Below are 13,197 nucleotides of genomic sequence, written 5' to 3'. Positions count from 1 at the left end.
TCCTTTGTTGGGTTATTCAACAAATATTTAGTCACTGTTTGCTGTATGTTCAGAATGTCTGGCACTCTGCTTAAGGAGATGGCAATCCAGTGATGAGACACCCAGTGTGAAAAAAGTTCAGAGACAAGTGAGCATTGAATAATTCAGGCTCTGGAAAACAATCTGGAAATAACTGTACTCACTCAACACATGTTATCATGCTGGGTAGTGGGATCTGAGGCTAGGTAGAAGCCTAACTCTTTCACTTACCACTGTATAACCACAGGCAAGATTTTTCACACTTCATGGTTTCAACTCCTTTTACTGTAAAATGAATATAATAATACCTACCTCGCTGGGCACCCATAGTGATTAAATGAGATAGTGCATGTGGAAGCACCTAACAGAGTGGCTGTCGCACAACACATGCTTAACATTTAATTCCAGGTGCACATCCCTCTGCAGGGAATGATGTGCTGTGACAGGGTGCAAGGTTCCCATAACATTCAGCAGCATCATGAAGGTACTAGATATAACATGAAATATTGTCTTCATCTTCCATAAAGTTATTGTCAGTTTGACAATAAATTCTCTTCTAGTTGTTTTATTTTAATCATGTGATGGATCCAGAGTGAAGAAGCAGAAAGAAAGAGTGAAGGGAGTGAAAGGGCAATTGACATATGAGTACAATATGAATAATTGGGACTCTTCAGGCTGAAATACAGAGGCCCAAGGGAGACAGAGTTGGAATCTTATGAACTCTCAGACAGAGCTAAATATGGATTTGTTCACCATGTCTTGAAATATTAGGGTATACCCCTTGAAATATTAGCAAAAGCAATCTTAGCATGATAAAATGCAGGAAACCACCCTTGAGAACATCTAGTTCAAATCCTTCATATTATAGATGAAGAAATTCTGGTCCATAGAGAAGAGTTTCCCAAATTCTTACTCATTTGTTCATCAAGGGCTTACTGATCCCCTACTCTATATCAGACATCATTCCAGAAAACAGGGTAGGCAAGGTCTTTGCTCTTATGGATTATATTTTAATCAATAAAAAAGTAAATAAATGAAGAAGATGATGTGATGATAAATGAGATAAAGACAAGTAAACCAATTAATTTGATAGAAAGTGACTGTAGTTTTGGAGGGTCATGGAAGACCTTTCTAAGGATGTGACGTTTTAGCTAAGGCATAAATGATACAAAGGAATGGCCGTGAGACAAATAGGGAAGAGCATTCCAGGTGGAGAAAACAGCAAGTGCAAAGCCCAGTGGAACCAGCTTGGCTTGCTGGAGGAACAGAAAGAAGGCCAAGTGCTGAGTGGTGAGGAGAGGAGTATGAGAAAAGTGACAGATAAGGTAGAGAGCCAGATTCTGTACAGACTTGAAGACCAATGGAGTTTGGACTTCTAAGCATGATTGGAAGCTCCTGGAGAGATTTAAGCAGGGGAGTGGAATGCATAATGTAACTAACTTTTTAAAAATGTCACTCTGGCTGCTGTGTGGAGCCTGGATGGAAGGGAGGTCAGAGTGGAAGTAGGCAGAGAAGTAGGGAGTTCTGGTGTTTGTCCAGGTGAGAGATGGTGGTGGCTTGGGCCATGGAGGTGGCCATGGAAATACTGCTACTAGCTAGACTACAAATTCCAGGAAGGCTTGGAGCTGTCTCTTTTGTGCACTTTTATATTCCAAGCTTCCAGAACAGTGCCTGGAACGTAATACCTACTCAAAAAATATTAGTTGAATAAATGAGTGAATATTTACTTTCTGAAGTTAGACTTGAATCAGGTTTAAGATAAGTAAAAGTGTAAGTTCTTCTCAGTTCATGTATGTTTGCCTTAATAGAGTTTAAAACAGTAAATGTTCTTTAGACCTTCTACTAAAATCAGTGCAATGTTCTTAGCAAATCATGGCCCAAACCCTGGCATCAGCCAATGCATTCAGTGAAGTGTGAGGTCCAGTCCAGTGACGTCAATAAGTCTTACCCAGCGCCCCCCCAACCCCCAGCCCCCCACCGCTGTCTTGAGCATGGCATTTAGGCTGTGTTTGTGGAATCTGCAATGCAAGGTTTGGTTTTCTCACACTCCTGCTATTAATTTAAGTGCAACTTGGAGATCCAAGAGGGGTAGGTGGCCCATGATAAGTAATTGATGCTTTTGAGTTTCTCTACAGGAAAAGGAAAAGCCTAAGGGTAATTCTCTTTACTGCCTGCTATCTACCTCTGTTGAGGAAGGTGATACACAAATTCCATTCCCCACTCTCCATCCATCCACCCCTTTACTGCCTGTTCTGTCATTTTGCAGATCGCACTCACTTAGTATTTCATTTGTGCCAGAACAGGTATATGGGCCTTACATGTATTAACTCACTTAATCCTCACAAAAACCCCATGAGGTATTGTTATTACGCTTATCCCTACTTTACAGATGAGAAAACAGAGACACAGAGAGGTTTAAATCACACAGTTAATAAAGATCAGGGACAGCATTCAAACCAGTCAGTCTGACATTAATTTACCCTCTCGGTATTTTAATTTCCTCATTGGTAGAATGAAATAAAAGTATCTACCTCACAGAGTTCTTGTAAAGATTAAATTAATTAATATAAGTAATCATGCCTGGTCTAGAATTAGCATCATATAAATCTTAGTTATGACTAGCTTTCCAGTATTATTCCTATGGAGAAATTACGTTTCACATACATGATTTTTTGTATGTGCAGGGTCACCTCTCTCACTTATGTCAAATACTGACTGAGTTGCTTCACAGCGATGAATGTAGAACTCATTCATTACCCCAGAAGTTGAGCAAATATGTATTGATTGATCCTGGGTCAGAGACCGTGCTAGGCCCTGGGGCACGAAGAGAAATGAGACACAATACCTGTCCTCAAGGAGCTGACAGAGAGTGAAACCAACAGGAGCATGACAAGCAATTCAATACAGTTTGGCAAATATAGAGGTGACAATGGATGTTTTCCCAGGTGGTTTGGGTAAAAGGTATAAATAGATTAAGAAAGAAATAAGACAAACCTAAGAAGACAGAAAGCCCTGAGGCCAGATGAGGGGCTGGCACTTAAACTCTTAGTTTGGCCTTGGTGTGTACAGCTCGTCTTTTCTGTGGCACCTTCCTTAGAGTGATTAATCAGTAAGAAATGACTCTCTGTGATCTGAACCAGTACAGGAAGTATACATCCTTCATGTTACTTAGATTATTTTTTCCTTTTGTTGTGACTTTGTGTCACATGAGAATAAGCATTCAAGAAGATTGCACAGGTCAATTTTTTTTATATATATATTTATTTTTGGCTGTGTTGGGTCTTCGTTTCTGTGCGAGGGCTTTCTCTAGTTGTGGCAAGCGGGGACCACTCTTCATCGCCGGTGCGCAGGCCTCTCACTATCGCGGCCTCTCTTGTTGCGGAGCACAGGCTCTAGACGCGCAGGCTCAATAGTTGCGGCCCACAGGCTTAGTTGCTCCGCGGCATGTGGGATCTTCCCGGACCAGGGCTCGAACCCGTGTTCCCTGCATTGGCAGGCAGATTCTCAACCACTGCGCCACCAGGGAAGCCCAGGTCAATTTTTTAAATATAGAAAAGGTTGTCTTTTATTTTAGGTTGGTTCAATGACAGCCATTCAGGGAGATTAAATGGGCTTTATTATCTAGCTTGGCTTGAATGCTGGTGCCATTATTTCCTGCCACTCTTTGTTTTTGTTGTCTCCTGCTTGCATCACTTTTCCTTATCTGAGCTTCCCTTCCTCTAGACTTCCTTCTATGTTTTAACGTTTCTATGATCAAAAGAACACATTTTTTCAATACACCTGCTTGCTTTTTTCTAATCTCTGCCCTTTCTGAGTCTTGGCTATGGGCTGAGCCAAAAAATAGCCTCTGATATCGGGGCCATGGCTGTCAAAAAACAATTCTTTTCAGCAAACAGGGAGAGGAGAGGCCAGGACCTGGATTGTAAAGCTGCTGTTACAACCACTGAACAAGGGCTTTTGCATTCTTTACTTTTCCTCTTCCTGGCTGAGAACTCATAGTAGTTGTCCTAAAGCTTTCCCTAGATCATGAGTGATAAGAAATCTGGACCTGGAAGTATCACCTTTCTGGAGCAGGAAAACAAAAGGGCAACACTTTCCCAAGATGGTGAGTTTCCTTGGGGTTTCAGGGTTTGAAAGGTCCTTGCTTGGACAGACTGATCCTGTGTCTGCTATGACACTAACTCAGTGTTTATGCTGCGACTTGGACACAGTTCCCATCCCGTGCACTCATTTGTGCTTTTCTGTGTGTTGTGGTTGCTGGGCAATATAAAACAAAAATGTGTTTGAATTCCTGTGTGGGAAGCAAACTTTAATGCTGCTTTGATCTCCTACAATTCAAATGACAAATCCACTTTTACAGGATTCGGTGTAATTGAACAATTCGTTCTAGGATTTACTGATGACTGAACCTGTGAGACTAGGATAGGGTGAGGGATTTGGGGAATATTTGGGAAGCGGTCCTCGAAGGCAAGAGCAGATGGTTGATAGAGATAAGGATGCTTAGCTGCCTGGAAGGCAGAATAAGGTGTAATAAGATGGGTCATGTACCCGGAAGGTCAGCGAAGCAAACTGATAAGTGTATAGAAACCAAGGAAATAAGAAAAGTGGAGAAAAAAATGTGAATTGAGGAGATGAAAGGAAGGTGAGAACAGCCAAAAGTGGAATTGATGCCCTTGGCAAGAGGAGATGATAAGGGAACAATTTTGAGAAATTTGAGATTTTTCTGACAAGAAAATAGAAGCTGTAATTCCTATTTTCTGGTCTGGGGAATTTGTTTGCTTTCAACATTTGTCTGACTGTTCTCAATCACATTTGAATACTCATTGTCACCTTTTTAATTGGGAAAAATCACTTTGAGCTGATATCAATTGCATTGTTTATTAATGGGGTTAATAGTACCCAGAGACAGTGAGATAGGTCATGAGGCCATGGACTTGCAAATGAGGCATGAGTACCCATCCCAGTTCTCCAGCTCCAGCCTGCTGGCCTCTGTAAATGAGGACAGCAATACCTGTGCAGCATTGTGAGGATTATGACTGCAGAATCCTGGGAGAGGGTGGGTGCTCAATATATATCATCTTCCCTTATTATCTGTTATTGCTATTATTTCATCTGAAGACAGGGAGATTGACCTGATTATGCTTTAAACCCCTTTTCAGTTTTTATAAGATTTCTCAATGATTTAATTCTGATGTGAGAATGATGAGTCTTTTGACCATACATTTTGTTTATTTATTTATTTTTGGCTGTGTTGGGTCTTCGTTGCTGCATGTGGGCTTTCTCTCTAGTTGCAGCGAGCAGGGGCTACTCTTCGTTGTGGTGCACAGGCTTCTCATTGCAGTGGCTTCTCTTGTTGCGGAGCACGGGCTCTAGGCGCGCGGGCTTCAGTAGTTGTGGCATGCAGGCTCAGTAGCTCTGGATCGCAGGCTCTAGAGTGCAGGCTCAGTAGTTGTGGCACACAGGCTTAGTTGCTCCACGGCATGTGGGATCTTCCCAGACCAGGGATCAAACCCATGTCCCCTGCATTGGCAGGTGGATTCTTTAATCACTGCACCACCAGGGAAGTCCTGACCATACATTTTGGTCAGGACTTCTCATCATTTCCTGAGAAGATTTACTGAGAAGATATCTTCCAGATAATCTCATCTGTGTCCATTTTTAAAAATTGTGCATAACAAACCATCCCAAAGCCTAAAGGCTTAAAATGACTTCAGTTTATTAGCTCACAATTCTAAGGGACAGCCGTTTGTTCTGGGCTCAGCTGGGTGGTTCTCCTAGTCTTGCCTGGGATCACTCCCTTGGCTCCAGTCGTCTGGCAGCTGGATGGCATCTGGATGGTCTAAGAAAGCTTCACTCACATCTCTGGCAATTGGTGATAGCACTCTGCTGGGTCCTCCTCTGCACATGAACACATCCTCCAGGAGGCTAGCCCCCGCTTCTTCAGACCAGAGAATCAAGATTCCAAGAGGGAGAGGGCAGAAGCTGCAAGGCTTCTTGAGGCCTAGGCTCAGAAGCCTCACAATTTCACTTTATCATTTTCAATTGGTCTAAGCAAGCACAAGGCCAGCCCAGATTCAAGGGGGCAGAGGAGGGACAAAGTCACTCCACGAAGGAGTATACCTTCTGCCATGAAAGGAACCATGGACGCCTGCTTTGTAAACAACCTACCGTGCCTTTAACTCTCTTTCACAGGTGACAAAGGCAAGAGAGTTAAATATTTGGCCAAGATCACCAGCTAGAACCTGACCCTCATTCAGTGCTCTTTCTACTATTTGATGGCAGCTCAAGAACAGGCCAGAGTTTGGTTCTCAGGGAGCAGACAAGTGGGGCAAAAGACTGGAAGATAAAGAGACAACTGTGTATCATTTACTGAGCACATTCTCAATGGTTAGTACATAATTAGTCATCAAAATAGAGATGAGGACAGAGACCTGCTCAGAAAAAGGTGGACAAAGAAAAGTGAGTAGCAAAGGTCGGCAAGGGCACAGTGGGGGAGTACAAGGAAGATGGGGAGATGGGTTCATTACTCAAGGATGGAAAACAAAGGAAAAGAAATTTAACATAGAAGGAGGAACCTCAGAGGACAGACTCATTCAGCAGGTGCTAGAATGGAAAAAGACAGCACACAGCAGACTAAGATTCCTGTGAATGAAGAAAGAGCATTTTGACTTGGAGCAGAGGGCTGGGACTACGGCCCAGCAAGAAAAGACCTGATTTAGTTTAGTCAAGTTAATCAGCCTAGGGGGTAGAACAAATTACATGTATAGACAGCAGTCCCTTGTGATATGTTGAGTCAAGCTGCACTAATGAAGCAAATAATCTGTGTACTGGTGATTTATCTATATGTATGTTGTATGTCCTTTGTAACCTTGAGGTTATTCTCTTGGGTATAAAGTGGCCCGTGTGCTCTAAATGACTGGCTGAATATATAACAAACCAAAATAGATGAGGAAGAGCCCTGTACAGTCTGGCCATGAACTTGGTTCAACTCCATTTGCAAGCAACTGTTACCTCTCTCAGACTAAGGCTAGCTGAAACTTAAAATATTGTCTTTTTAAGTTTCATACATGAAGATACCCCTGCTTTGTGTTCAGGTTTTTTTTTTCTTTTTTGCTAATGTTGAGCTAATTTGATGTTTTATTTTTTAAGTAAATAAATGAGTCTAAACCACTGGTTTTACAGTTGGTGTGCTCCTTTTAGTACAAGAAGCTCAGTCAACCATTGCAAGTGTACAGACTGTATTTTATAGTGCACAGGGCTTATGGGAATATAAAGCTTAAGGCGGTAAATTACTGATGCCTAGAGTAATACCTAGAGTAGACTTTTATGTCATTCATAGTTTCCCTTCCTGGGTTATCCTTACTTCAAGGGCCAGAACTATTTATGTTTACTTATTTAGTAACACGTAAACACAATGCCAGTTTTTACTACCTTACCCTTGAATCTTCTCACTCTTGGCTGTACATGTTCACCCACTTCCCTGACAACCTTGGAATACTTCTGCTTTAAAAGCCACTGGATTTCTTCAAAATCTTGCCCTTTCATGTATCTACATATAACCACTATATGGTTTTATATATAGTGACAGTAGTTAATAACACTGTATTGAATATTTCAAAGTTGCTAAGAGAATAGAGATCTTAAAAGTCCTCATCACAAGAAAAAAGTTTGTAACTATATGTGGTGACAGATGTTAACTAGACATCTGTTGTGATCATTTCACAGTATATACAAATATTGAATCATTATGTTGTACCCCTGAAACTAATGTTGTAAAATAAAGTTTTTAAAATTAAATAATAATGTCAATTATACTTCAATAAATTTGAGATACATCCTTCAGGCCGTATGTCATCTTCTTAGGGAAATATTTGCTTCTGCCTCATATAAGCAGGGCCCCTTGTTATATGCTCTCATAACACCTGTTTAATTTTTTATTGTTTGTCCCCACTCCTACCCCAACAGAATGTAAATTCCATGAGGGCAAGGACTTGACTTGTTCACCGCTCTTTGCCCAGAGTTCAAACATGTGTTGAATGAAGAAATCATACTTACCACTCTTTGTTATCTTATATTTGTATAATTATTGGACTCATATCTGTCTCTCTCATTAGGCGGTAAGCTCTCTAGGATAGTAGCTATATCAGCTCTGCTTGCCATTGTATCCCTGCATCTTCTCTGCAGGAGGCTTTCCACAAATATATATTTAATACATTTTATTACAACCATGTGAAACGTGCAGAGGAAAAGATCACATCAAAAGGGCAATACCGATTGCATTAGGATTGTGAAAATATGACTGATATTTTTCTCTATCTACAAGAAACATTATAATGTAAAATGATAATATAAATAAAAACTCACATTAAAAAGAAACATATATTGTACTTATCGAATAAACATAATTTTACAAAAATTAAAAGTGGAATTGATACCTGTAATTACTGTATTCTAAGAGACCGGGTGTTTGATTTTTTTCCCTAGTGTGTCTAAATGGGTGCATCATTTTCACATAGATATAAGCACAGATAAAATGTTGTACTTTGTTTTTTCTGCTTCATGTTATGTCACATGCTACATTGCCTGAGTAATTATTTTTAGCAACTGCATAATGTTCAGTTAAATTAATGTACTTTGCGGGGGGTGGGGAGTGGGAGGGTATTTCTTTAAGATACATGTCCTGGAGTAGAATTCACACTGTCTGAGTATTCACATAGAGGTACAGATTTCTGACGTCATTGGCCAAATGTTAACAGTCAGTTAACTGTTTTTTCTTACAAAGAAACAGTCAGTGATGGATTTGAGTGCAAGTGTGGAATGAGTGCTTGAGATGAAATTAAATGAAGTGTGATTATTTTAAAAGAGACTCAATGTTATATGGAGGCTTTAGAAAAAAATAATAAAGTTACGTTTATTAGAGAGTTCCTAAGTCGGGTAGCTTGACTGTCCTCTGAAATGAGAAGGATGTGTTGAGAAGGGGGCAGGGATGCTGCTGAATGTTGGGGTCTGATAATTTGGAAGGGTTTTTGAGGAACTAGAGGTCATGTACAAATGTGGGACATTAGGGAATTTCCTGGACATCCAGTGGTTAGGGCTCAGCACTTTCACTGCCTGGGGCCCGGGTTCGATCCCTGGTTGGGAAACTAAGATCCTGCAAACTGTGAGGTGTGGCCAAAAAAAAAATATATATATATATATATATATATATGTATGTATGTATGTGTGTGTGTGTATATATATATATATATATATATGACATTAATAAATGAGGTAGTAACAAGTTGGAGGCAGCCAGTACTGGTTAGAAGCTGGTACTTGTGGTCTCTTAGTCTGTTAGTAAGAATAGTAGCAATAGAGACAGGAGTGACCAGGTGTCGGAGGGATGGCAATGGCAAAATGGGAGGCACCAATGCAAATTATGCGGATTAGACATGATGACTGTTGCGTAATGCTTTTCAAAATGCAAGTCTGGGCAGGATGGCCTCTGGCTTCCCTCTTGATTATTTTATAAAATGACAGTATCATAGCCCCAAGCAGGAGCCTGACTTGCAACCATCACAGTTCATTGCCTTTAACCCCAAATTAGCCATTCTGCAGCTGTCTTGCTCACCACTTTCTTAGGAATACAAACTCTCTAACACTTGTGCTTCACAGAGGACCCTGGATAAAAGGCAACTGCGGAGTCACATGAACTTCTTTCCAAAACAGCAGAACTGGGGCTTCCCTGGTGGCGCAATGGCTAAGAGTCCCCCTGCCGATGCAGGGGACACGGGTTCGTGCCCCGGTCCGGGAAGATCCCACATGCCGTGGAGCGGCTGGGCCCGTGAGCCATGGCCGCTGAGCCTGCATGTCCGGAGCCTGTGCTCCGCAACGGGAGAGACCACAACAGTGAGAGGCCCGCGTACCACAAAATAAATAAATAAATAACAGCAGAACTTCTCGAGCTTGGGGCCCAACAACAAGCCTGGCTTTTTCATCAGAGGTTTGTCAAACTGACCACTTGATGAAATTTGTCATTATGTTCTTCAGACTCCCCTTTCTGCTTTATTTGCCTCAGTCCAGGGCAGTCTCCCTCTGGATTGAATATTCTCTCATTTCCAAACAGTTCTAGGGTCCTCCTGAAATGAAGCAAATGATCTGCTTTAAAAAAAAAAAAAAATCACAACTCATGATTTAACTAAGGACTTAGAGCAGCATTTTCATTTGAAAGAAGACTAAGCAGGTAAGGGCAGGGGAGAAGGAAAAATAAATAATGGCAGAATTTCAGTTCTGGCACTCTGGAAGTGTGCATCAGACACATCTGTGCTTTGGATGACCTTTCCTATCCATCTCAAATCGCACTGCCCTTACTACTGAGCATTAGCCATGTCCTCATTCATGGGCTTTTGTGTCTGTGTGTTTAAAGAATTCCATTATCTAAGACCATTACATTCAACAATTTCTTTTCTGCATGTAAGCTTTTCTCTTTGACCACTGAATGGGCAAGTAAGGACACTATCTGTTATATTCACCATTGAATCCCCATTGCCTACATTGCTCAATAAACATCTAATCATTACCGAATGAATGAATGCGTAATCAGAACTGGAATATTCTAGTTTCCCCATGTCATTAAAATATCTATCATTCAGTTGCATTATTAGGTCAGGTTTGCACAATGCTCAACCCACATTGTCCTCAGCAACTTGATTATTTCAACTACTAGCAGACACTTTTAGATTGTCATCGAATTTATATGATTACAGCCAAAATACATCCATGGTGGTGAAGAGGAAACTCCGACTAGAGCCAATTTTTTCCCTGGACTTATAGTTTATGCAACGCCTCCACTAGGTAAAGTTTGACCCACCACGAGTTCGCACTTCATGCAAAGAAATTTAAAGCATGCATTGATATTTTTGTTTTATTTCAGCAAACTCCAGAAGACAAAGAGGGATATCAGATGGCTTCAAGGAGTAACTGGTGAATGGTTTGAAGAAGTTCAAAGGAAAAAGTTTTGCAATGAAACAGATGTTAGCCAAATGTTAAAACAACCAGTTACATACAGACTGAGAAAGGGGATGGCAGAAAATGGTGAGATCTTAGGACACCTCATTGTAGATAAAGGCTCAGTGGGATCTCCAATTTAACCAATCATGTTCAGGATTATTTTTAAATCATAAGGGGCAAAATTCACAATAAAAAGAGTGAACTGAAAATGGACTGTACTGTCTTGAGGGTATGTTTAGAGTCAGGCAAGATAGCACAATGGTTAAGAACACAGGCATCAGTATCAAAAAGGGCCTGGATTCAAATCTCCACTCTGTCTGTCTCTGTATTCTCTATTCTATCAGAATTCATGTGACTCTGTTCAAATTACTTATTCTTATTCTCTATAAGCCTCAATTCTCTCATCTTTAAATGGGTATGATAATACCTACTTCACAGGGTGGTTGTGAGAATTAAATAAAATAATACATATAAAGTACTGAACTCTAACACAGTAAGCATGTAAATAAATGGGATGATGATGCACAAGGAGGGGGAGACAGAGGAAGGGAGGGAAAGGAGAACAGGACAGGAGGGGGGTTAGGAGGGGGAAGGTGGTAGAGAAACTGCCACCCTTCTGGTACTTTGGTAACTTAAACCCCAAAAATGAGCTCAAACAAATGCCTTCCTTGGACATTCTAACTTTGTGACTACCAGCATGTCTCTCACCTTCACCAATCACTTATTTTTTAGTCTGTAAATGAGGATAATAAAAACTGCTTTCTCAGGACTGTTTGAGAATAACAAAGTGCATTTAGAAATTTTAAGTAGTAAAACAGTGTAAAGTATAGAGTCACATTGACTGCTTTTGTTATATGTTACTAACATTAGTAACATTGAGAAATATGTAACAATATATCTAAACTTATATATTGGAAATATTTTGCAACTCCCATAAAAAAGAAATTTATCTAAAAAGTTCACAATTCAGATTTTTAGATTAACCCCATATATACCATGATGAATTTCCCCTTACCTTGAATTCCTCATTTAAAAATTCAGCATGTCCAAAAGTATTACAGTATGATGGAACTGGTATATGTTGAGCATGGCTTAGAATTTTTAATACTCATATATAATATCATATTATCTATACATATATATTATACATATTTATATTACATGCATACCCACATATAAACCGTATATGTAGCAAATACATATGCACAGATATTTTAATGGGAATAAGGAGCACTCTAAAGGGCTTAATTTCCTTTTCCTTTACTTTCTTTGATATGAAAAGTCACATAGTCTATCACTGTGTTTTTTTTTTTTAATTTTTTTTAATTTTTATTTATTTATTTATTTATTTTTGCGGTTCGCGGGCCTCTCACTGTTGTGGCCTCTCCCGTTGCGGAGCACAGGCTCCGGACGCGCAGGCTCAGCGGCCATGGCTCACGGGCCCAGCCGCTCCGCGGCATGTGGGATCCTCCCAGACCGGGGCACGAACCCGTGTCCCCTGCATCGGCAGGCAGACTCTCAACCACTGTGCCACCAGGGAGGCCCTATCACTATGTTTTTAAAGCACCAAAATAAAAATTTCTGAAGGATGGGGTAGTTAAGACCAGCACAAGAACCGGATGAGGTCCCTAACACACTACCTTTGGCCTTGGATTGCCATGGGGAAAGCGCATTGAGAAAATGTCCCAGCTGGTATGAGAGGAAGGATGTCCTGCGGAGCTGCAGGCCCCAGCACCTACTGAAAGATGCCCCACTCTTAGTGAGGCTCCTCCGCTCAGCAGAACCAAGAGGCACAGGGCCCCACCTAGTCCCGAGGTCTTCATGTGGGGATGCCTGCGTTCCTAGACTGCATGGGTGGGGGTGTTAGTTCTCCAAGAGTATTTACCTGGAAATATTAATCATGCAAAATTTTTACAATTTTCTTTTAGATCCTATGGAATTACAAACATCAAGATCTAAAAATATACCTAATCAAAGAAACCCAACATCCGTTCCTTCTCAGCTGAGCTTCAGATCATCATTTGCTTCTCTATTCTCATTCAGAAAATCCAGAAAGGAGACTTTAAAGCTTCAACCACTGGGAGAGAAAGGGTGAGTTAAACTCAGCTCCTGTGACAGTTCATTAGTTATCTGATACCAGAGCCCACCAGCCTGTTTTGTGTTCAGAATGTTTAATGTTCTTAGAATTTA

General features: G+C 40.8%; 1 protein-coding gene across 10 annotated transcripts in view; it reads left to right on the top strand.

Annotated features, from left to right (window-relative positions):
- Window positions 1–13,197, top strand: part of EXPH5 (exophilin 5) — a 75,126-nt gene that overhangs the window by 36,332 nt on the left and 25,597 nt on the right. For 4 of the 10 annotated variants that reach the window (XM_067750928.1, XM_067750927.1, XM_067750930.1 and 1 more), the window contains 2 exons: window positions 10,931–11,091; window positions 12,936–13,098. In XM_067750928.1, coding sequence (XP_067607029.1) covers window positions 10,931–11,091; window positions 12,936–13,098 — 324 coding nt within the window. Of the gene's footprint in view, window positions 1–8,798; window positions 10,001–10,041; window positions 10,852–10,930; window positions 11,092–12,935; window positions 13,099–13,197 lie in introns of those variants that run through there. The other 6 variants (XM_067750929.1, XM_067750934.1, XM_067750932.1 and 3 more) reach the window with 5 other exon arrangements.

The sequence above is a fragment of the Pseudorca crassidens genome, chromosome 9, assembly GCF_039906515.1.
Source record: "Pseudorca crassidens isolate mPseCra1 chromosome 9, mPseCra1.hap1, whole genome shotgun sequence".
Lineage (NCBI taxonomy): Eukaryota > Metazoa > Chordata > Mammalia > Artiodactyla > Delphinidae > Pseudorca > Pseudorca crassidens.
Note: the sequence above shows the minus strand (reverse complement) of the source record. Positions and strands in the feature narration are given on the sequence as shown.